Source organism: Talpa europaea, assembly GCF_964194135.1.
Source record: "Talpa europaea genome assembly, chromosome: 15".
NCBI lineage: Eukaryota > Metazoa > Chordata > Mammalia > Eulipotyphla > Talpidae > Talpa > Talpa europaea.
This window is the reverse complement of record NC_140083.1, coordinates 6,402,172-6,427,356: the sequence shown is the minus strand read 5'-3', so window position 1 is coordinate 6,427,356 and position 25,185 is coordinate 6,402,172. Positions and strand designations below refer to the sequence as shown.

The window sequence follows — 25,185 nt, the reverse complement described above, 5'->3', positions numbered from 1 at the left end:
GCTGCTCCTTCTTGCCCCTGATCGACACAGAGCTCACTCCCTCACCTCCTTGAGGCTCCACTCAACAGGGTCCTCCCACCCTGGCCACACTAAGAATGCCTCATCCACACCCCAGACTCCTTTTCCTGCTTTATCTGTGTTCCGTAGCAAGTAATTACTTTCAAGCATTCTAGCATCATATAGGATTGTCTGAGATTGCTGTTTATCGCCCGATCCCTGACACTTCAGGGGGAGGCTCTTTGCTGTTTTCTCACCCACACATTACCTACCTCTGCAGCATAGCCAGGCACACAGTGGATGCCCTGTGGATGAATCCCCAAGAGCTTTCAGCTGATCCTTGACTTCCACCCTGAAACTGGGGGCAGGAGAGCCTCACCAGTTCACTCCACATCAGTTCATCTTAGCAAACGTTAAAATCTCCAGGGGACTATGTGATCCTGCAGGGCTGGTTGCTGGCCTGCCGCTCCCCCCCTCACTTCCAGGTTCATCTCATTCTGATCTTGTTCTCACTGGTTAGGCTAATGTCAAGGCGCTAGGAGGGTCTTTGCAGGTGCAGTGCTTCTCGGCTGATGAACTCCTGGGTGTCATTCCAAGCCCTGGTTAGGGGATTGCCTCCTCCTTGAAGTCCACCATGATTTCTCACCCTCCTCAGTCCTGAGAGTCTTTTTCCTTTCTCTGAGAGGCTTCTGTACCTTGTGTTTCCGGGTTCTCAGGTCCCTTTATCTCACTGGGGATCATTTTCCACCCACTGGGCCATTAGACTGTGAGCTCCTTGAGGGTGGAAACAGCCCCTGTTCCGAGCTGGCCTGGGGCCTGACAGGTGGCAGTTGCCCTGCCAGCGTTTGTTGTAGACAGTGGAGCAGATCTGACACCAACAGGAGAGAACAAAGACTGTTCGGAAGACCCTTTCAAGGTGACCGGCTGGCGGGGCGTGAAATGTCTTATTATTTGATCATTTATTTATACTCTATTTTCAAACAGGATTTGAGGCAGCCTTGATGAAAGGTACACAGATGGCAACAACAAAACCCTGAGTATTGAATGCCTCTTTCCTTCTACTGCTGGCTCTTCTTCACCTCTTCCTGGGGTATAGATGCATCCCAGCCTCTGTTCTCTGGACAGCAGCACCCCAACAGTTGGGCCTTCCAGCCAGGACTTTGCCGACACTCTCTCAGACCCAGCTTCTCGTGTCTCCGCTAACCTGTCTCAGCTGGGCATAAATATGGCGGACACTTCCAGGCTGACGCCGCTTAAACTCTGTGTAGCCCCGACCCTTCAACCGCTCTCCTCTTCTTGAGCACAGTTTTGTCCAGGGGCTCTGAGTCCCCGATCCAGCTTGCCCCCGTCCCGTCCCTGGGAGACAGTGGCCTCACCTCACCTCTCCTTTCCCCAGCTCTCGGGAGAACACGCCACCCACCTTTGACTCTGTTGGGAGGCTCTCTGGGGCGTGGGCTCCTCCTGGCTGAGCAGGAAGTTCCCTGGGGGCAGGCACACGCCTTCTGCGTTACACACTCACATCTCTGGAGACCGGGAAAGAGCTGCCAGGTGACTTAGCCCAGGAGCTGGGCATGCATTTGGAAGGAGAATCAGCTATGTTCCCAGGGAGCTTGCTGTGCAGGGGAGAGTGCAGTGCAGGGTGGTCCCTACCACCCTGCCAGAGGGCAGCTGTGTGACTGGCTCCTCCGCTATAAATCCATGGCCAGAGTGTGGGGACTCACCCAGAGAACTGACTCAGCCTTCCGGCTGGTGCTCAAAGCCTCTGCTGGGCTGATTGTCAAATCCATCACCCACGGTCAAAGGCATGACAGGAGGCATATGTCACCAGTTCTGGAAGCCAGACAGGCTGGACTGTCGGTCCCTTCAAAGGAGAACTGACATTGATTGAGTACCTACTGTGTGCCAGATATCCTCTTAAGTGTTTGACATCTGAGACCATCCTATTTTCCCAATAGCCCTGGAAGGGTTGCCAGGGCACCACCCCCAGCTCACGTATTAAGAAACCAAGATCGAGGAGGTTTAACGTTGGGAAATTTCAATAAAATCACCCAGACAGGGAGGCTGCCCTTCAGAGACCCAACAGTTTATTTTTCAACTCTCACTTCACCCACATCTGTAACTCCAATAGAGCCGTAAGATAGAAAGTAAAGAGGCAGAGATGGGAAGCAGGAGCACCTGGGCTTGAGAGGCAGCGCCCAGCCCTTACTAGACGTGTTGTGTCGATCAATCCAGTGTAAACCCTTTACCTCTCATCTGTCAAGCGGGCACAATCATGCTGATCTCTCTGGCTCAGAGAGAGACCGTTGCAGCCGGTAAAGACCTGAGCCTCCTTGATTTCAGCTTCTTGATTTCAGAGGCTTCCTAGGGGTCGTCTGTTTACTTTTGCTCCTTCCTCTGCAACCTATTTTTTTCTGCACAACAGCCAGAGGGATTTTTGAAAGCTGAAATCAGTTCATGGCACTTCCTTGCTTAAAACCTTTAAATGGCTCCACATGCCTCACGTGTCCCCTGAGTGACCTGGCTCTGCCTGCCTGAACAGGGGTCACCTCTTGTTCCTGCCCCGCCCCTAGCTCTTTCTAGAACCCCGGCCACATTTCAATTCCTTTAGCACACTGTGCTCTTTCCTGCCCCGGGGCCTTTGCACATGCTCAACCCTCTACCTGAATCATGCTTTTCCCCTGCTCCCCACCAGGGAGACACCTGCTCCTCCTCCAGATGGCAACTGAAGCTTTACTTTGTCAAGGATATTCTTTTCTGTCTCCTCTATCTAAAGTAGCTTTTCTCTGCACATTTACTTGTGTGTGTGGTTTTGTTTTGATGCCTGTCCCCTTCTGAGCTCCATGAAGATGGCACCTCTGCAGAGCCAGGCCCAGATGACAAGGTTCTTCTCTCACCAGGACCACTGGGACGCTGCTCGGCAACTGACCTATATTAACCGCAAGTGCTATTCGTCGTCTTGGTCCCTCCCACCCAGCACGCCACCCCACCCCGCACAAACACCTCTCGCCATCCAAGGACGTTGTAAAAATAAAATGATCATAACCCGGGCCTCCGGGACCTCGGTTTTACAGTATGCCCTGCTCTGAGGCAGGATTCACAGCCCAATTTGAGGAGGAAGAGAGAATGCAGGGAGGGGTTGAGCGGGGAAGAGAGTGAGGCTTAAGAATTTGAAGGGGGGCACAGGGAAAGAGACGGGAAAAGTGAGGGAGAAAGAGGCAAGGAAAAGGAGATAAAATATATATATAGCAAAAGACCCAGGGGCGGTAATGGGGTTAGTGGAACCACAGTTTTGAAAAGAACAAAGGGAAGACTTAGGATCACTCTAAGTGGATGCGAAGAAAGTCCTGCAAGAGAGTCAGTGAAAGGGGGCGACTGGGAGGAAACAGCACGGGGAACAGACCACGTGGAAAACAGGAGTGGGCTGCTGAGATGGACACAGCAACCGGAATAGTGCCCGAGCATAGAAACACTACAGGCTGGAGAGTCAGGAAGGAAGCACTGATTGGCAAGACAGAAAGCAGTTTTAGGCAGATCTCAGGGTAGCTCGGGACCTGCGGCAGCTACCGGACAAGCCTCTGAAAGCGGGATGGGGTTCCTGCCCCCGATGCAGGTGTGTCCAGCCTGCAGAAGCTGGCTCCTATGGAGGAAATTTCCTGGGCTGAAAACCCGCCCCTCCCCTGCCCCCCAGGGGAGATCTTGGCCCCCAGGGGAGCTTGCAGGGGCCAAGTCTCCCTGCTGAGCCCTCCACTCAGCTCCTGAGCCCCAGCACCCCTGAGAAAGGGACCCTCTGCTGGAATCTCAGTGAGGCAAAGGGAGGGGGACACACTCACAGGTGCCGAGAGGGCTTCTGAGGTCAGGGGAGGAGACCTGGGTGGGAAGGAACCAGGTTCAAGTCTGACTGCTCCTGACCAGGCAAGTCAGGACCTTCTAGGGGTCAGTTTGCCTCTTTTGTGAAGTTGGGTGCAAACCACCCACTTTCAAGAGCTGCCACATAAAACAAAAGGGAGACGAGATGTGTGGATTGCTGATACAGTTTTACTAATAGGGTGAGACTGGGTGAGCTTCGCTGAAAAACTTCCTGTCGTCCATCACCACCCGGGCCTGCAGGCTCTCGGTGTCAACACCACCTCGCCCCAGCCCCGGTGCGGGCAAGTCCTGCGCTCTGCTTGCGGACTCCCGGGTCCTCAGGGGCCGGAGCCGGTGCTTACGGGAGGGCGGCTGTCCACGGGGAGCAGGTGCCTTTGATCCTCGGACGGGTTATTCGGCTACTCGTGTCCAACATCAAATATCACGGTGCGAACTGGCAGGTGGGGGTCAAGTGCCGTGAACCCCGCGACCCCTCCCACCCAGGCGGCGGGGTCGGAGCCACAGCCAGGCTGTTCTTCATGTTAGTCTACAAAGCCAGGCCCCAAGTGGGTCTTCATTTTATTGACTTTTCTCAAGCCTGAAATAAATCTTAGTTTTAAAGCTTATAGCAAAACCCACGCCCCTCCCGCCAGGTCTGTGCCTCCCACACTTCCCATGGGCTGCTCTGGGCCTCCTCCCTGCGCTGAACAAGCCCAGGCGCAGAACAAATGGCTTTGGGGTGGAGCCCTGGGCCCCAAGTCTGATTCTGGACCCTTCAGAACAGGGCCTCTTGGAGTGTGAGCACAGAGGCTGGAGCTCTTTCTTGAGATTTTAGGAAAACAGATACACTTCCAGCACAGCTGGGCTGTGGAGGTTTTTTTCCCCTTCTTTTTTTTTGCCTCCAGCCGTGGCAGTCTGCTCCTGATTTCTCTGGAAAGGCAGCTCCTAATTAGGATGGATCGAAGAGTCTTTGCTCCCGCTTTGTTCTCAGTCTCGACTGAATCGTTGCTTTAGGATTTAATCTGGTGCAGTCGCTGGTGGGCTGGGCCCCGGGACTCTTGGGGTGTCTCTGGCTCCTGGGGGACACCCAGAGCTTAGCGGGGGCCCCTCTGCTTCTGCTTTGCTTCTACTCCCACCCCAGGCCTCTCTTCCTTTTTCTCCCCAGCTGCTTTTTCCTCCCTTTGATTTCCTTTCATTAACAACCCAAGGCTATCCAGGGTGCCAGTACCTGCTGGTGGGAGTGTAAATTGGTACAATCTCTCTGGAGGGCAATTTGTCAAATGCTATTAAAAGCCTCAAAAAAGTGCATAGGCTTTGACCTGGAAAGTCCCCTTCTAGGAATTCATCCCGTGGAAATAATTGGACAGGGGTCCACAGGTCCATGCAAAAGGACGCTGCCTTCCTGCTTTCCACAAGTGGCCACGTGGAAACCTGGAGCCATCTGCTGGGGGGGCGGGGGCAGGAGAAATGATCACATGACCGACCAACCGGAAAAGGGCTCTTTGGAGCTAACTGGGGAAACTTGAATCTTGACTGGGATTAGATGCTCCTAAGGAATTACTGTTAATTTTATCAGGTGTGATAACAGCCTGGCGATTGGTTGAGAGGTACCTGCCAGGAGGGCTGGTATTTGGCTTAGATGATTGTAAGAGAAACAATAAAGGAAGGGGGAATAGGTTGAAGCCGGGTTGGCCAGTTCTTGAAAGTTCTGAAACTGGTTGATGGGTAAATGAGGGTCCACAGTGCTGTTCTATTTTTGTGTAGATTTTAAGATTTTCATGATGTAAAAAGAAAGTGGGGCCTCCCTGGTGGTGCAAGGGGTTAAGATGCAACCTCTGAAGCAATACACAGCCTCTGCAGCACGAGTTCTATCCCCGGCCAGGAAGCTACCCACATGGCTCAATCTGCCTGTTCTGCTCCCCACTGTCTCTGGTGAGTCCTCCCATCCCCCGCACTTCTGGCCTGTACCCCAGTTGTTGTATGCATAAATAAAACTTAAAAAAAAAAAGAAAATGGCTGGCAAACTATATTTCTCAACCTGAAATTTTTGTCCATAAGACATTGCTAAGTGAAAAGAGAAAAATTCCACAGTGTTCCTATGGCATTATCACAGTTTTGATTTAAAAGACAGGCATGAAATATTAAAAAAATAAAAGACAGGCGCGTATTTTTATATGCAGAAGAGGGTGGAGTTACTCACACGGGGATGTCAGTGGAGGCTATTTCTGGGAGGTAGGATTTGAATAATTTCCACCTTCTTTCTTGTACTTTTCAGTAGTTTCTGACTTTCTTTTCTTGCGCTGAGCATACATTATTTTTATGCTCATAAAAAAGGCAGCGTTCCTAGAGAACATTTGGAAAGCTCCTCCCAAGCACTGAGCCCTGACTGCAGACCACGCCCAGTACAGGCGTTTCCGTGTCACCCTCCACACACAAGAATGGGGTGGGCGAGCACAGTGGTAAATGGGGGTGCTGGCGACCAGAGAGGTTGTGTGACTTGCCGATGGGCACACAGCAGCTACTCCATGCCACTCCTTCACTGGGAAGCCAGTGCTGTCCCCACTAAACCTCGGCTGCTTCGGCTGCTTCGAGAGGCTCAGATGGGGTCCCTCTCCCCGAGGAGCCGACACCGTCTCTGGCCCCTCCCTGGTCTTGTGCCCACCGCCAGGCTCCACTCTGGAGTCACCCCCTTCTGCCCAGGACCCAGTATGCAATGACTGAGAAAAATGCACGTTCCTCTCATGTCACAGGTGAAACTGGTCGATATTTTCTCCTAATGAGCTTTCCCAGTCTCCTCGCCTCTCCGGGAAGGAAACAAGCGCCCGCTGCCGCCCTCTGCACACTTATCAGCTCTGTCCCGCAGCAGGAAGCGCGCGGTGTCCGTGGATATAAACCCCACAGTGCTCAGCCCGGCCCCCGCCACTAACAACTTGCAAGCACCACAAGTCCCCCCTCGCGCTGTGGTCTCTGTCTTAAGTAAATAAAGGAAAACACATTAAAACACGGCGGCTGGTGTTCTCGGTGGGGAGGGAGAGCAGACAACTTGAAGTTGGGCTGGAAACATTCTCCAGGTTTTGCTAGTGCTGGGCAGGTACAGCCTCCCCCTCAAACACACCCCACCCCCACCGCCCCGCCACAGGATTCACCCATCTCCCATCAGCGTGACATGGCTTACCGGGTCTGCTCACCTTCCGCTCTCACTGCACCCTCCGAGGCGCTGCTAAGGCAGGAATCCAGGTGACTCACTTCTGCTAAAACCTTTTCCTTGCTTCCCACGCCTCCTGGAAGAAATCCAGCTCCTCTGCTCTGTGTACAAAAAGCTCCACACTCTGGCTTTGCCCTTCTCTCCAGCCTCTTGCCTCTGCACCCTGCTGGGGGAGGAAAGTGGGAGCTGTCTTCACCTCTGAAGGGCCCATGAACCACCCCCCTCCTCATTCTACACTGTAGACACGACTCCCCAAGAGGGCTTCCAGTTTCATGCCTCAGGGCCTTTGCACGTGCAGTTCCCTTGTCTGGAACACCCTTCCCTGTCTAGCATCAGGTCCCTGGAAACCCTCCCTGCCTGTCAGGCTGGAGTCCCTTCAGGCCATCGCCATGGTCATCCCCAACTGCAGCAGGGACCCCTGCATGGAGACGGACTCAGGAACAGGGTGTGTGGGCAACGGCTTCTCTCTCCAGGATGGGCTCTCCCTTCCTCCCAGAGCCTTGGGCTACTGCAGTTCTCAGTTGCCATTCTGGGTGCCGCTGAATTTTGCTTTGTGCCATCCCAGTTTGGGTTCGGAAATGCTTAGTGTTCACTATTCCATTTTTTTTTTTTTAATAGAGGGATGCTTTATTTATTTGTTTGCTTGTTTTGTTTATACATGCACTGGGTACAGTCAGAAGTGCTGGAGGGTGAGAGAATTCACCAGAGCCAGAGCGGGGAGCAGAGCAGGCAGAAGGACCGAAGTACACTGCTGAGGGGAGCAGCGGGCGGCAGGAGAGGTCTGCACGCCATGTGGGACCCTCCTCTGGTGGCCGGGGAGCAGCCGGGGATCGAACCGGCGCCGCAGAGGCCGCGCGCAGTTTCGCAACCCAGCGCTCAACCGCTGCGCCACCGGGGAGGCCCCACTATTCCATTTTTAAAAAGAAATTTTTGCTCCACAGTGGATGGGTTTTATGTAGACCACCTGCCTGTCTCCCCCCTGGAGGTCATCTCATCAACACGCCTCCCCAGCCACCCCAGGGCCAGCTCTTGTGGGGGAGCAGTGTCAGGGTGAACCCTTTGGTCCAGGGATGGCGCCTCTGAACAGGGAACCCTTCCGCGGAGAGCTGCCGGCAAGGAACTTGGCAAGGAAAGTGCCCGTGTCAGGGAGGCCTCGTGTGTGAAGTGGGGAACCGGTTGGGCCTCCCACCCTCCTGCTCGCCTGGGCTTCCTGGCCCCCTTGGTGGGTGAACCCAAGCTCTGCCAGGGGCCAGCAAAAGTGAAGGCAGATGCGTCACCAAGCCAGGGCGAGAACTCAGGAGGCCAGGCCCGCCCGCAATATCCTCGCAGGACAGAAACTGGAGGGTATGGGCAGACCCCCCCTTTGCAGCCCCCAAGGAGGCAGGGGAGAAATGGCGGCTCCTATGCCCTCCGCGCAGCTGGGACCCCAGGTTTAGAAGGCAGGCGTTGGCTCTTCTCTCTCCTCTGCGGCCTGCAGATACTCCCAGGGCAGGACTGGGCTCCCCGTCAGCTCGCCCTCCCACGTGCTCATCAAGTGCCCATGTGGGCACTGGGGGGAGACAACGGGAGCTGGGCCATGGCTGTCTCCACCTCTGGCAGCCAACGAGCCAACCATGCCCAGGGATCGCTCTGCCCCCTGCAAACCTTGCCTGTCAGCCTCTCAGGGAGGCTTCCAGAACTCCCTTCTTCATATTGCCACCCCCTCCCTGCACACCCTCGGTGCTCCCCGCTCTGCTGCCAGCTGTCAGGCTGTGTAGTATCCCTGGTTAGCTCCTGACCCCACTAGAATGTAAGCTCCCTGAGGGCAGGCACTTCTGTTTTACCCACGAGTCTCCAGCTCTGAGAGCGGGGACAGTTCACGAGTGCTCAGCAGATGGTGAACGAATAAATCTGCAGAGCAGACTGCGTGTGAATGCTTGCTCATTGAGAAGGGGGTCCTCAGGGAAGTTAAGTACCTCACAGCCACTTGCTAGGTCCCCAAAACAGTGCTGCACGCTACACGGTATAAAAGCTTGATGTGTGTCCTCCACTGGCTTCTGGTGCTGTTGCAATAAAACCCAAGTTCCTCCCAGCCAGGTCCCTGCCTGCCTCACCTCCATCTGCTTTCCTGGCACATCCCAGACCATGCCCGTCACTGCCTTGAGTTCCTTGATGCTCCAGGCTTCCTGTCCCAGGGCCTTTGCACCTGCTTTCCTTGCTGTCCGGCTGGCTCTCGCCCCCGCTGGTCACATGGCTGTCAGACCTCAGCTCAAACGTTGCTTCTCCTCCGAGAAAGTTCTGCCAATCCTACCCGGTTATACCACAAACCACCACCTGTCACAACTCCATTTTATTGTCTACACCGCATTTGGCATTGGAGTTACTGCAATCATTCACTTACTTGGACCAGTTCAATGGGGAGTCTCCACTCAGTGGGCTCTGAACCTAAACCATCAGCTCTCCCTCATCACTTCATCCCATCCTGCCAGACCTGTGGGAAGCAGATCCTGACACATTCCAGACACTATTAGTTACCGGACCTCAGGCCAGGCCTGTGCAAGACTCCAAACCTTGGTTCGGAGAGCCTCTCCCGAAGGGGTGGGAGGCAGGGAGCAAGAGCTCTCGCTCTTCCTCCCTCTGGAGAGCCCTGGAGCAGAGGGAGGAGCGTGGGGTGCACTTCTTCTGTCCCCCTGGTAGGCCTGCTCGTGGTTTGTGTCCACCTGCTCCATCCCTGTGGAGAAGGGTTGCCTGGCGATTGGGGGGGGGGCTGTCTTCTCTGACCCTGGTGTCACCTCTGCAGGGGTAGTCATATCCCCCTTTAGCCCTACCAGCAGGACAGGCCCCCACTTTTCCAGGTGGGAGGCAGCAGCTTCCTTTGCCCAGCACCTGTCCGGGGAGCCAATCACCTCCTTTTGTGGACCCTGACATCAGACGCCTGAGGCTCACGCGGGACGGAGGGGGACGACTACTCTCTCTGCCGGTGGTAGTTCTCTTCTCGGCAGGTACCGTCGGGGGACACTGGTCAAGCGCCCCGAGTATGCCCTGGCACCCTGCCCTGGCACAGCTCCGCCAGCATCCAGCTGGGGAGGGCGGGGCCCACTTCCTCTCGGCCCGCATCCTCAGTCTCAGGATTCCTGTGGGGTCCCTTTGGCTGCTCCGGGGGTGAAGCAGGACAGGGAGGGTGGCCACACTGGCCAACACCCGACCTACCTACCACACCCCTCCTCTCATCTCAATGGGGAGGAGCCGGGAGCTGAGGACGAGGGCGGCTCCCGCCGGGCCTTCTCCTGTCAGGCCGGGGGACGGTGTCTGGCCCGGCCTCTTGCGATCTCTTCAGGAAGCGGGCTCCTGAGCACTGTCCCCACCTGCAGCTTCCAGTAATTCCAGGCTGACTGCAAGCGTCTCCTCTGCGTGTCCCCGGCTGCTCTGGCCTTCCCCCCGGCACGCATGACCTGCGAGTGGGGAGCGGGAAATGCGCCCGGCACCACGCAGGTCCAGGCCCCGGTCTTCTGCAAGGATGACTCAGGATGGCCTCACGGCCTTGCGGCCTCAGGCTGAGTGCCTGAAGAGCAAGGGGATGGGAGGTTTCCCTTCTCACATTGCCCTCGGGGCAGCCCACCCTCTCCAGGGGCAGACACCCCCACCGCCTCGGGGAGGGCGCAGGAGAGGCAGCACCGGAGCCGGAGCCGGGCGCCGCGCCGTGGTCCTGCCTTGGCACCCCTTGGCCAAGTGACTTCTGACTCTAGCTGCTCACCTGTAAAAGTGGGGTGGTGAGGCGGCGGCGAGAGTGAAAGAGCCAGTGTATGTGACTGCTCAGCTGGTAGGGGGACATGGCAGACGGTCAGCAGCGACCAGAGCAAGGGCCATGACCGTCACCACCGGTCTGCCATCACCCATCTGCCCCAAGGGCTCTCTGCACCATGCCCCCCACTGCCGCCCAGCAGGTGCGGGCCCGAGGGCGGCTGATGGCGCCCCTGAGGTGCTGGGCTGGGAAGAAGACGAGACCCTCCGGGCTCGGGGGACAGTCAGAGGGCGGCCAGAGCTGGCACGCTGCCCTGAAGAGGAATGCAAAGAGGAAGCTCTGTGGGTCTTTAATCAGGGGAGTGAAGGATGGAAGTGGTGTTTTAGGAAGATTAATCTGGCAGCAGAGACAGGATGGAAAACAGTCAAGCTCAGTGCGAGGAATGGTGCCGGCCGCCCGCTCACGGAAAGGCGGGTCACCGAAGCCCAGTGGCCTGGTTCTTGGCTCCCTGGCAGCAGGGTTCCCGGCAGCGGGAGGGGCTGGGCCTGCCTGAGGCAGCTCCGGCGGGCGGCCGGCAGAGGGCACTATGTTGCCGGTGACAGTGGGCACCTCAAGGGGCCCCTGGAGCCCAGCCTGTCAGGAGGGGCGGCAGTCGGCCCCCTCAGCCAGTGCTATGCTGCCAGCTGGGCATCCGGCTGTAGCCAGGTGTGAACAAATTCAGGTACCACAGCGGGGTCTGCTCTCTGTGGAAGGCCCTCCGGAGGGCAGGACCACCCATGCTGCCCAGCCAGGCTGTACACCAACAGGGCCCAACACACGGCGCTCCCCGGGTGGCTGATCCAGGGCCTACTCTGGCCAGGAATGAAGGGGCTGTTGCTTCTGCATTGTCTCCTATTTTATTTAAAGCTGTCAGGATACACCGGAGGCCCCAAGGCACTTTCATCTTCTCTCGCCTTCCGGGGAGACAGAGGCACTGCAGCTTCCTGCAGCTCCGCCTGGCTGCCGCCAGCAGGCCGCCCGCCCTCACACCAGCGCCTGGAAGGTCTCCACCTTCTCCCGGTACAGGTGGTGGAACTGCTTGGCCAGGCAGTGGAAGGGGGCTTCATAGTTTTCCATCTCCTTCTGCAGAGGCAAGTTCACAGAACCGGTTCAACATTTTTATACTCATCAGCTGAGAGCAGCACCCGCTCAGCGCTGACCTCACGTGGGCACACACTTTGCCCCGTGCCACAGCAACCCTCGCTGGGCCCGGAGGAGCCGGGGACTCGGAGCGAACGGTGGCTCGCTGAGAGCCTAACTCGCTGGCATTGGGCCTGGGTCTGACCTGCGTGCGCCTCGATGGGCCAATCGGGCGGTCAAGTGGCCAGCAGGCCCAGGGTGGGGGGGCGCTCGACATCACTGATCACCCTGGGAATGACCACCTCGCGCCTACGAGGATGGTTAGGGTTCAAAAGAGCAGTGAGAACAGCGCTGGCGAGGGTGTGGCGGGAGGGACCCGGGCCGGCGGGCACGTCACCAGGAGCAGCCACTGTGGAGAACGGCATGGCGGCTCCTCAAAAAAACTGAAAACGGAACTGCCACGTGGCCCCGTCTCCCTGCCTCTGGGGACAGAGCCAAGGAAATGAACCCGCTATCTTGAGGAGACACCTGCACCTTCAAGTTCCCGGCAGCATCGGTGGCTGAGACGTGCAACGACGGCCACTTAAGGATGGAGACGAGGCCTGAGGTTAGGGGGCTCACTGCTGTGCGGACCCTGTGGCTGCGATGGGGGGGGCAGCACCCGGGCCACATGGCAGAGCTTCTGGGGGCCGCTGCAGCCCACCCTGGGTGGGGGAGATGTCAAGGGGCACATGACGACATGAGCCCTGGGCCCTCCCCCAGCCACGAAGAAAATGAGGGCATTGTGCCCAGTGACGAGGCCAAGGAAGGCAGGCAATTGCTGCGCCACTGCCCTACATGCAGGACCTGGGCTGGATGCAGAACGAGATCAGATTGGTGGTCGCTGGGGAGGTGGGTAGGGGAGTAGGAGGAGGCCGTCAAGGGGTCCAAATTTGCTGTTTTAGGATGAATGAGTTCTGGGGACAGAATCCAAGCTGATCAAAGGAAAGCCAAGCGACCAGTCGGGCCCTCCTTCCGGTCTGCAGAGTGACCGCTGCTGCCGTCAGGAGGAGGAAGGGATGGGTTTGGTATCAAGCCTTGGCGGCGTCTCAAACAGCATTTGGTTATATTTCCTTTTTAATTAACAGCTTTCTTAACTGGGCTGCCAGTGGTGCTTCTGTTGCATCAACTCAGGGGGGACTAGTTAACTTGCACAGTTAATACCAAGTGCTTAAGCGCAGCCTCCTCAAGCATGATTTATACCCACCCGTTTGGGAAGTGCAGCGACAGACACCTGAGCGGAGCAGGGACAGGCGGCCAGCGGCCTGCGGAGACTGACACGTTGGGGAGGGTGTTAATTCTGGGGACTATGGGGTGCTGGGGTGAGGAGGCACTTTCTCAACATGAGGGGGGCCGAGGGGGCGTGGGAGACCTTCTCCCGTGGGCCATGGCTGACTGCTCAAAGGCACGCTGCCTTGAAGACGAAAGCCTTTACCCAGCAAAAACTCATTAATTTGGTCTTCATTAATTTAGCATTGGTGATAATTGGGCCAGAGGCAGGAGTGACATTTATCTTTGTATGGTCTCGGAATATGAGAATTAAGTGATGACAGTACAAACAAGATTCCGTGGGGGAATACGCACGGAGAGGTCCTAACACCTGCTGTCTTCACTCCCTACATCTTCCTAAAGCACCCTGCATTGTGTGTATGTTTTGGGGGGAGCCTGAACAGCAGTCTTTGTCAGATTTTGGATGGGCAACAACAGACGTGCCTGAAGCTTAAGTGGAGTCTGAGTTTATTATTTATTCACTAGCCCTGTGACTCTTCTGGAGGCCGAAGCATCAGGTCCAGAGACAACAAGCCCCACAGTGAGGCCCAAGTATGACCACAGGTGCCTCAGGACTCGTGGGCCTGGCATGTCTCCCCACAACCGTGGAGAGATGTGCCGCAGCCAGGGCGATGGTCCTGTGAGCTCTGAAATGAGTCTGGGCCTCCTGACAGAGACTTGACCTCCGTCTCGAAGTTCAAGCAGAGATTGTGCAGCCTGGCTCACACCCTGCTTGCGCCCTGGCGGCTGGGAAGGTGGGACCTCACAACTCCCCACTAGGAAGGGGATTTACCAGCGCTGGATGCCCCAAATTAGGATCTAGTGCACTTAAGTGCTGGCAACAAGTCACTCTTGGTCCCTATGGACAAGGGTCCTGACTTGACTGGAGGGCGCTCTGGGGCCTGGAAGCCCCGGGGGCAGCGGAGATAAGGATAGGAGCACTGGAGGGACCTCGAACCCCAATGCTGGTCCTGGCTCCACCCTTTACTTGCCATGTGACCCTGGGCAAGTCCTTCACCAGCTCAACATGGAGGCGGGCCCAGGACAGATGGCATGGGTCTCAGAAAGAACGCCCTGACACCGTCACCCATGGGGTCCCTGTAATCACACAACACACTCGTATTCCTCACTGGTGCAGATACAACTTTTCCCAGGGCGGGCTGGCTGATCGGCTTTATTGTAATGCCCGAGTGACTCTTGCTATGCTGAGAACAGCTCTTGGGCTAAGAATGTAAACATCAGTTCCAAATTAGACGTTGCATATGGTGGACTAACCACTCGGTGCGCGAGGTCATGGGAGAGGACGCTGCGGCACGGGCCCGCTGCGCACTTACCACGGATGTTTCGAAACATTCCAGGCCTTGGCCCAGGGCCCACTCCCGGGCCTGTGTTGACTCCACCGCACGTCTGCCAACCAGGTCTGTCTTATTTCCCACTAACACACCTACTCAAAAGAAAGCATCGCATTAACTGTGGCAGGCTGGGAGGACAGCTGGGGAGACAAAAGAGCAAGCCCATGAGTTTCGAGGGGTGTAAGACGTGCTACATGAGGCTGCTGGTTCCAGGCGGTGAGTTTGGCTGGGGTGCGGGGCTCCAGGGTGCCCCTGAGGCTCACAGCAGAGCGGGAGGCCTTGCTTTCCACGCTCGGCTTATCTGTCTGCCTGCCTGGGCTCCTGGAGCCGTGAAGGCGAGGGCATTTGCGCTAATTCCTAGCACATGGAGCAAACTTTAAAAATGGTCATTAATACTAATCTAAGGACTGGGCTCAGAGTCAGGGATTCAGAGGTAATTTAGTTCGGTTCCCAGCTGCATCAGCTGCAGCTAATTTCTGAGCCTGTCTCTGGAGATCGCTTTCCCTGGTCCATAATGAGGAGAATTTGTCGATCTCACATAGGGATGAAAAATAAACTGATTTAAAGCATTCAGAAGTGACAACAGGACCCGAATGTTTACTTGTGCCCTGCATACGGGAGAAAATGAGGAACTCTTCCCTGGGGTCGGCTTTCTGGAAAGAATAGCTCACAGTCACGTGACAGCACCTCCCCCCTTTGTCTGGAGCCTCCCCACAGCCCTGCAGGAGGGTGTCCTCGTGCCCATTTCACCCACTCACAGAGGCGCCCATGGCGGCTACCAGCCAGGGTCACCTTGGAAGCCCAGGGCACCCCCACTTGGCGCCGGCAGCCACCCTGCGGTGGCCTTGCACTCCTGACCTCGGAGGTGTGATCAGGAACCTGGAATGCCTGCCGCGCCTACCTGGGAGGGCGGTGCCAGGGGCCTGGGACTGAGCCTTCTGCAGCCACTTGCTGCAACTGTGGAAGGACTGCTCGCTGGTCACGTCGTAGACGAGGCACAAGACATCCGGGCTCTCCCACTGCGCAAGAGGGCCAGTGAGTGCCGCCCACAGGTGTGAAAGACCGGGCCTCCCGGGAAGGGTCGAGCCAGGGGAAGGGAACACTCCACAGGGGACGCGAGTCAGAGAGCTGAGCTGCACCCACAGAGGCAAACAGCTCCCCCAAAGGAATGGGCGACTGGACTCAGGGGTGGGCAGGGCGAGGTGGGGGGCAGGCTCACACCTGCGCTGGGCTCCTGCATGCGCTCTATGCATCACCAGGAAACCGCCCAACTTTTGGGGCTGGTCTGAATATCCTTAGGTATCAGTGAAGAAATTGAGTGCAGAGAGCTGAGCTGAACTGTGGACCCCGCAGACTTAGAACTCCGGAACCACACCACCCCCTCTGTGCCTGCGGGAGACGCCGCCTTGCTCCAGGCCTCAGGCAGACCCGGCCAGGAGCTGGGCTCCGCAGCGAGGGCACAGAGTCAGGGCTGGCTGGGGGGATGGTGCGACCAGCTACCACGTGGCCCAAACACGCGTCCCCTTCTGCGGGGCAGGCTGTGCGCACAGTAGGCACCTGGCAAACACCAAGAGGCCGCGCGGGAGCCAACCCTGTGTGAAATGACCGCCACTGGATCTATTTCTCTTAGACAACGAAGAAGGGGCAGCAAACCGCTTCTATTACACGTGGCTGATCTTGGAAGCGCAGGGAAGGCTCTGGAGAGCTCCAGCCTTCTAATTAGCTCACTGGCCCCGATTAGCGGAGCTGCTACCCTGGAAGGGACAGCAAACTGGATTCTGGGCAGCAGCAGGATCCAAGCAAACCTTGGTGGGACCAGGGGGCTGGGAAGGGGAGTCTTACTACGGGGCCTCTGGGCTCTCTCTAGAGAGGGAAATGCTTGCTCCTGTCCCAGAGGTTGAGGAGCGCTGCTGAAAGACCACCATCAGGAGGGAGTGGCTCCAAAGAAGGGGCACCGAGAGTGGGGGGGGGGGCTGCAGGGACAGAGGCCCACAGCTCTGGCACATCTGGACCCTGGCCCATCTAGAGGCGCCACCCCTGCCTGCCCACAGAGGCCACGAGGCCCACAGCTGGGAGCAACGCCCCTCAGAGACCCCTGGCTGACGGGGTTTCTCTTGGTGGCCAGACTGCAGTGAAATTTCTGTGAGAACACTGCAAGGGGGCAAACGTTTTGGCAGGAGGAGGGCGGCGAGGGCTGGTGGTTAGGATAAGATCCCACGCTACTTGCCAGTTTATCCAGCATTTCAGAAAACAGCTCCTTGCCAGCAGAGTCGAAAATGAAGAGCTCCTAGAATCAGAGAGGCAAGTCCCAAGAATCGGCGTGGGGGGAGGCCAGGGCCGCTCCGCCAGTCCTCACTGCAGACCGCCCGGTGCTGAGGTGGGCCCACACGCGCGTTCACGCACACGCTGTCTGCCCCATGGCACGGGGACGGCAGCAGGCCTCCCCTTCCTGAGCCCCGGAGCAGGACTACCAGGAACAGGCCGCCTTCCCACCTGGCAGAACAGAATGCTAAACAGGCTGACAAGCACACTCGGGTTTCTGAAAGGTCATTCTGCACTTTGTTAACCAAATTGATTTTCAAATCTTAAAACAATTCTTTTTAAAGGAGGTCACGGAGCAGGCCCAGGGAAGGCGTTAAAGTAGGCCAGTCAGGGATGGCTTTGCCACCGCTAAGGTGTGACTCCGACCCTTTCGGGCCCTGGCCAGCCCCGGCCAGCCCACAGGAGCCACCGCCCTGCCCCCTCGCTAGGTGCTGGCTGGGCCTGCGGCGGCACCACAGTCTGGTCTGCGTGGGGGAGTCTGCACACGAGCCGCCTTCCTGCTCACCACACTGGGGGCACTTTAAGTTGTTTTCGGCCCAGGGAACTCTTTTTCAGAATCTGGTGATTCTTTAACCATTTTTCTGGGGAAGTACAAAAAAAAAAAAAAATACAGTATCTTATAATTCAATATCCAGAGTCATGGATCTCCAGAGGGACCAGGTTAAGACCCTGGGGATTAGGTAAGTTCTGGGAGGACAGGGGCCATATCCCAGGCCTCCTTCCTCAGCCCCTCCCCGGGACGGTCCACGACCAAATCGAGGGGAAGCTCTGCCACTGCGTCTCTCATGGGGACCAGACACGCTTGCCCTCGAGTCAAGGGCCCCACTTACCACACTGTCCCCCGTGTCAGGGACTGGAACTGTCTTTACCACCAAATCCACGCCTGTTGTCTGTTGAGAAAAACCAAGAATGGTCGTGTCAGGGGCCCCAGGGTGCATTACGTGGGACGAGATGAGCCCGGGTGTCCAGGAGGCACCTGAGCGCCTCCAGCCTAAGTGTCTGGATTCTGGACTCACTGTCGTGCAAAGCCAAAGGGGACCACTTGGCCCGTCCGCCCCCCACCCATGTGGACACTGTGTGTGGTGACCAAGTTGCCTACTGGCCAGTCTGCTCCACGGGCCCCCAGGCCCTGTGCTTGTGGGGAAAACATCACCCGCTGCCCATTCCAGCAGCCCCTTCTGGAGAGCCACTCCCCTGGGGTTATCTAACCCATCTCACCAGGGTGTAGTTCTTCTGGAAGTGGGCTCCGTCGGTGCGGAAGCTCTGCGCAAGGGCGGTCTTGCCCACAGCGGGGTCGCCTGCGGGGCCAGAGCAGGACAAACATCAGGACAAACACCACCTCCACCCTGATCCAGCCTGATGCTCCCCTCTCTGGGACACCAGTCTAGGAAAGCGAACACCTCAATGTTTTCAGAGAAACTGGACTTCCCCGGGCACATGCTCTGAGGTCGCAGGCAGGGCGATGGGTTGAGGAGCCCAATCTCCAATCCCCATCAGGGCCAGAGCCCCATATCTGCAGGGCTAATCTTTCCATCCAAAAGAATTGACCCCGAAGGTAACAGAGCTTAAGGGGGGGTTAGAGCCCTGGAAATAGGACTGACACTCCCGCAATGAAACGCCGATGGGAAAACCGTCACTTTCATACTGGAACTTACTCTGATGTCTGGAAGGTCAGGTCAGGCCAGGCAGACTTGTGACTCATTTAACCAAGCCATTCTGAGTACAGCACTTCCACTGAGGACCCAGCATGTTTTTTAGGGGGGTACTGAGGGATGGGGGGAAGGTTCTGCATGTATGGGGAACAAGAAGTCCATTGCTACACTCGCCATCCTGAAATCCATTCCCAAGTGATCTATTCCACCTTCACCTTGGGGTGCCCATGGGAGACCACTGCATCCTTCCCAATTCTATCTGCAGTAGCAGTTGTGCTGTCCAAGCTCAGCTCGTACCAACTGGATTACCCAGCAGGGCTTTGCTTTTTGTTAGTGACAGCCCACGACGTGGGTCCCTGGAAACTAAAGGTTTATGTCAGTTTTGATCTGAGATGTGCAACGTTCACCAGATAGTTGGGAGCAATTTAATTTGGGGTTCCTCCTGTGCCCCAGAGGGTGCTGGAGGTGCTGGGTGCCCATCCTTAACCCCCCTGAGCCCTCCCCTCTTGCCAGTGGCCCTGTGCCCCCAGAAGAGCCTGCTTTCTGCTTTCTGCTTCTCTGCCCTCTGCATCCTTAGCCACCACCACCCAACTCGCCTCCTTCCAACGCGCTGCCTTTACTACAATCTCTGCCTTTGCCACCTATTCTACCGTCAGTTTCGGTGCTTCTCTTGCCTTGACTTTTGATTGCCTGCTGCTCTGTTCGTTTTTTAGTTTTGACTTTTCCTACCTATTATTTTCTCTTGTGAGACAATTATTTGACTACTTGTGGCATTTAATTTCACGTTAACTCCTCCAGGTTTGAGTGAGCTATTCAGGTCTGGCTCTTTATTTGCCACCACTTCTCAGAAGGGAGCCAATGTGTTCCCCAGAGGGCCCATTCATCCACTCGCCCTCCCTCCCTCCCAATCCCCACGACCACCATTAACCTCATGTGACAGCAGAGACGGAGGCTGAGAAGCTGGGTCACCTGGCTGGGATGCCAACACCGCCCGTGCTCCACCGGACCCGCTGCGCTCCCCGAGCTTGGGACTGTTCCTGACCCACTTCCAGCACTGTTCCTGCGGGCTCTGTGACCTCGGGGGCAGCCACGGGTGGACGGTCTCTGGGGACCCACCCGGCTGGGAACAAACAGGCCACTGCACGGCCCCTCCTGTGCTGTGACCGATCCGCCCTCCCGACTCCAATTTTGCTTCTGAATCCAGTTGGAAATTGGCTCTCCCGCTTGCGAAATTCCCCACAGATTTGTTCTGGTTAATTTCATAAATCTTTGCTCCTAATGTCAGTCAGAGGCACCCACACTTACGGAAAGCCTCCTGTGTTGGCTGTGGAGAGATCTGAGCACGGGGAGGGAAATAGCTGATAAACACATTAGCAGAGCAGCAAGATGCCAAGTGCAAGTTCAAATAGTGCAAACTGAGAACGGAAGCATGGAGGAAGGGCGCGTGGAGGGAAGAAGGAGCCAGCAGCTTTACCCGTGGGCTGACTTCCCTAGAGGCGAGGCTGACCTGGGAGAGACGATGGGAGGGGCACTGCTTGACAGAGGGTGACGTCTGCAGAGGCCCATGCAAGGTCACCCACGGCCTCCCAGTGCGAAGTCCATGGGTCCCTGCTCAGGTCTGGGCACAAGGTGAGCAGGCCGGTAGCAGCCCCTCCTTCCTGAGCCCCCCGCCTGCTCTGCCTCCCACGTGGGCACCCCTGTGGGCCTGTCCTCGAAAATGTACTCTCATCGCCTTGGCTGCCATTTCTCACGCCAGGGTCGCTTGCCTGAGCTCCATGTGCATTTCCAACAACCCAGCACTGGACCAAGGGCCGCCACCCAATCTCGGTTTGTCTGCTCAGAGCCTGGGTCCCAGCTCCGTGGGGTTCTTCAAGCTTCCCGACAACCCTGACTCTCTGCATGTCTGTCACCTCTGTGTTTTCTTGCTTTGTGGGTTCTCCATCCACGGGAAGAGACCAACCAATTCTGTAGATTAACATTTCTAAGTTGAAATGCCTAGTTTTTTGTTTTCTTGATTGAAAACCCTTCCCAAGGACTCCCCCCACTGTCTTAGCCTCCGCAGTCAGCCCCAACTCACCTCCCGACTCTACTACCCCGTGCGCAAAAATCGGGGCTCCTATTATTGTGATCCCCTCAAATTCCTCGAAGATAACCTTCTGTTGGGTTTTCCCAATGCAAATCTGCCTGTTCCCTAAAGGGCAAAGCTCAGTGGCCTCTGAAGGTTGCCTCTCCCTCCTTTGTCTACCTGTGTGGCCAGCATGGCCCTTGGCTGGTGGGACAAGACTAGATGTCAGAGCAACCCTCCAGGAGGCAGTGTGTCAGGGTTCCTGAGGGACACCTCATTCTAACTAGCTGCGTGACTAAAGGTCAGTTCATGTCTCAGGTCTCAGCTGCCACATCTGCAAAATGGGCACAAAAACAGCAGCCACCGCTAAGAGCTAAGAGGATTTAAGGCATTAACACATACAGTGCCTGGCATGTGTAAAGTAATATTTAAGTAAATAAAATGGAGATGCATGTCCAGCACTATTTCCTCGCTTCATCTTGGCCAGGACTGGCAGCTGAGCTTGGAGGAACTGCTCTGGTGTTTGGTGCATGAAGGGCGTTTAATTTGCAGCTGCAGCCTGATGGCTGCGATATGCATGGTAGCACTTCCCTGGGTGGAGGGCCTGCCCAATTCACCTCTGAGCACCTGCCTGGTGCCCAACAAACATCCACTTAGTGAATAAACACTTGGGCTAATGACCAGTTATGACCAGTTATGTGTATAGAATGACCTCAATGACCAGTGATGTGTATAGAAAAAAAAAAAAAAGATTAATTTGCTGTCAACAGTAGGCCTGTGAGGAGAAAGGTGAGGGGTGGGAGGACGAGAATGTGCTACTGGGTGGTAGCCGGGAGCTTGATTCACTGGGCTGAGGTCTCTGGGTCCCTGGAAACTCTAAGAGGAGGAGATACACTTGAGGCCTAAAGGGGGTACGGGCTGAGAGCTCTGCTGTACTTCAGGAATCACTTCCCCAGACAGCGGCTGAAATCAGGTAGAACAAGTACCTGATGGGATGGGTGGAAAGAAAGGCAAAGATTTGGAGTCCAGCGTGGGTCCAGCAACAAAGCTCTAGAAATCAGATCTCCTGGGCCTGGGTCTCAGCCCCGCCACATTCCTTCACGTTGTGGTGAGGGCACGGTCCCAACCTCTCTGGGCCTCGGCTGCCCTGGCTGTAGACGATGACAGTAATACCACCCCCACCCCCACAGGGCTGCTGTGAGAATTCAGCGAGAGCTGTGCTGGGGGTGTAACACACCTTTTCCACGATGGAAGTTAAATTAAAAAACAAGAGAAAGAACAGTCAGAGAGAGAAGCTGGTTAACAATAAAAAATTCCAATTTCAGAAAATAAAATTTGTACCCCCCCCCATCCGAGGAAACTGAGGCTCAGACGACCCAAGGTGACAGTCACTGAGACCTGCCAGAATCACTTCCCTTACACAATGCTGCCTCCCCTGGCATTCTGGGAACTGCAGACCTCTCCTGAGAACCACTAATTTCTTTTGCTCCAGTAGGATTTGATAGTCTTATCCCAGTCTCCTTTCTCTGTGACCCTTTTATTTCCAAATTAAAAAAAGTCATTAAAAAAATATCTATTTTCAGTCTGGAAGAGAGGAATCAAAAAAAAAAAAAAGAAAAAAAATATCTTTTCCCTTTATGTAATCTCTTACTGCTTCTCCTCTGAGCTGGTTAGGGAACCCTGGGCAGGTCACAGGTTTCAACAGTAACACAAGTGGCTCTAGAGATGGACAGACCCGGGGGTTAAATTCCTGTTGGTGACCTTCCTACGCGGATGGACTTCACCTCGCAGTGCTTCTGGGCGATCAGAGCATACAGCACCTCCCCCAGTGTGCTCCGTGACCTGATTCAATGACATACATGTGCCTGGCACGCAGGGAGGGCTCAGTGTACTCAATATGCACGTCTTCTGTGGCCCCAGGTCTACAATCCAGGCAAAAGTCATTTTAAATGTACAAACTGATAGAAAGAGGCCCCGCAAATGTAAAGGTCACACATTCATTCACTCAGCAAATATTTATTGAGCACCCACGAAGTTCTCATGTATCAAAGATTCCTGCCTTGGGGGGTCTCATGCTCCCTCCTCCTGAGCACTGTAACTCTGGGTCTGTGTAAAGACAGCCACCCCGGCCGCCTGCGAACGCTGGCCAACTGGACATTACGACCTCCTATTCCTGTTTTCAGGGGGGGAAATCCCTTAAATAAACACTACCAGTCACTGATGCCTAACTCTGGGCTCCACACAGGGCTGACCTGGAGCACGCCTGGTGTGCGAGCCTGGCTTTTGCAGGCGTGGACCCCCGAGCAGGCTGCCCTGTGCAGGGGCCTCTGAGCACGGCAAGAGGGGGGAATCGGCTGAAGCTACAAATGTGCTCTGGAAGCTAATTCTTCCATGCCTAATGGAATTTACTCCATCAGCAGTTACATGAACTCGCCTTGGGGAGCGAGAAGGGGAAGGCGGGCGGACAGTTTCCGTGAACAACGAGGCCTCTGGGCCTGGAAGCCGGTGTCCAGTGCTCAGACTCACCTGCCAGGATGCATTTGGCTGCCAGCTTCACCATGGTAACCAACCACTTCCACGGCCCAGAGAGGGGAAGCGCCGCGGCCCGAGTCGTGCGTGGCCTGCTGGGGCCGGGGGGTGGGGGGGGCCTGACACCCCAGGGGCCTCGGCCGCGGTGGGGACCCTCGGGGGTGCGCTGGGGGCGGACGGTGCGCGCTAGGGCTGGGGCGGGGGCGCAGGGCAACCCCTGATGGGGCCCGGCTCAAGGCCCAGAAGGCAGCCTGGAAGGGCACTCGGGGGACAACGTGACTCCCGCCCCCCGTCCAGCCTCTCCGTGCAGCCCCCCGGTCGCGGGGACCCGGAAGAGCGATCAGCAGCGCCCCGGCCCGAGCACCGAGCCAGACGCGTGCGCAAGGCAACCAGCGCCCCCAGCCCCGCCCCTGTTGGCCCCGCCCCCGGCCCTCGCTGGTCCGCGATTGGTTGCCAGCACCAGCTCCCGCCCCGAAGGCTGCCGGGACCAGTGGCAGGAGGGGGCGTGGCTAATGCCTCTTTCTTGGGAGACTATTCGCAGTGACATTTGCTCTTCAAGCTTTTCCGCTTGGCGAACGGCTGCACAAAATGCCAATCACAGCACCAAAGACAAGGAGCGCCCATCCCTTGTAGCGAGAAGCGGCGATAAAAGACTCCTTCTGATTGGCTAGAGGCTGGCTTGGACCATCTTGCGAGAAATGGGGATTCGCCGCACCCCCCGCTCCTTCAGGAAATGGGCTCGTCCACGAGGGGGCCGCTCGGGCCCGCGGGAATCTGGGGCTGCGCCTGCGCAGTCGACGAGGCCGCAGCCGCGGGAGTGGAGCGTCCGCCCGGACCCCGAGTTCGGTCCTTGCGCCAAGTCCCGCAGGGAAACCTCATTTTTAAAGACCAGAGAGGTTATGCGCTTTAAAATATAAAATATGTGTGTTTAAAGTGATGTCTGTGGGGCCTCCCTGGTGGCGCAAGGGGTTGAGCACTGCACAATGAAGCAATCCGCAGCCTCTGCAGCGCGGGTTCGATCCCCGGCCGGCCAGGGAGCTACCCACATGGCGCGGCAGACCTCGCCTGTCTCGCCCGCTGCTCCTCTCAGCAGTGTATTTCAGTCCATCTGTTCTGCTCCCCACTCTGTCTCTGTTGAATTCTCTCACCCCCCCCATCTCTGGCCTGTACCCCAGTTCTTGTATGCATAAATAAATAAACCTTAAAAAAAAAGTGATGTCCGTGAAAAAAGGGGATTAAACTTGGAGGATGAGCGGTGGGTTGAGGAGTTGGAGTTCTTGCCTCCCGTGCGGTGGAGAGTGTGTCACACGCTCGTGTGGACGAAACCGAGTCCCCCGCAGTGCTGGCTTCTCTGCGAGGCCCCTCTCGCCCTGGGGTCCACACCGCACCTCCCAACCCGACATCTTCCCAGGGGAGGTGGAGTCAGGTGGATGCCCAAGGCCACGGAGTTAGTGCCCGGCAGGACGGGGATTGGACGCGGGGCTGTGTCCACCCACTGGCCCCACAGGGCCACCAATCCCTCTCGTGCGTCGTCGCCCAGAGAGCGAGTATTTCCAGGGTTCCTCACGCCAGGTGAGCGTTGTATGCCAGGCAGCACTTCCCGCCGGGAAGTGGAAATTATCACTACTTCAGTTTAACAGGCAAGGAAACTGAGGTCCAAAGAGAGCCCAAGGTTGGACGACAAGTCAGCTAGAATCGGAACCCCCTCAGGTCTTCTGTTCTTGGGAGAGTGTGGTCCCCCCCCCATTACCCGGTGTAGTCTTTCTGGTTTCATTCATGAATTTTTCTTGAGTGTCCACCCTGGGCCAGGTTGGTGCTGCCGGATGCTGGGACCACAAGGTGGACGTGCCAGACTCCCAGGCAGCTCTGGCAGCTCACGGCTGTGCCTGGGCCTGACTTTTCCAGAGGAGTCTGGAATTGGGATTTTTGTGTGAAATCATCGGATGCTCAAATTTTGGCAATGAACTTAAATTTTAGGTCATGACAACCGCAGTAGAACACCTCTCTGTTGACTGGTTCAATCTGGGAGCTGCCTGCTTGTGACTCCAGTGGAGGAAGGAAGACAAATG

At 56.5% G+C, this 25,185-nt stretch overlaps 1 protein-coding gene across 1 annotated transcript; it reads right to left on the bottom strand.

Moving 5' to 3' along the window:
- Nucleotides 1–11,792: 11,792 nt before the first annotated feature.
- IFT27 (intraflagellar transport 27) lies at nt 11,793–23,147 on the bottom strand (the record flags this gene model as incomplete). The annotated part of the gene is made up of 7 exons (XM_084254638.1): nt 11,793–11,891; nt 14,531–14,640; nt 15,450–15,567; nt 16,776–16,835; nt 17,701–17,760; nt 18,089–18,168; nt 23,114–23,147. The coding sequence occupies 7 exons, from the start codon at nt 23,145–23,147 to the stop codon at nt 11,793–11,795; spliced, it is 561 nt and encodes a 186-aa protein (XP_084110764.1).
- Between the last annotated feature and the right edge of the window lie 2,038 nt (nt 23,148–25,185).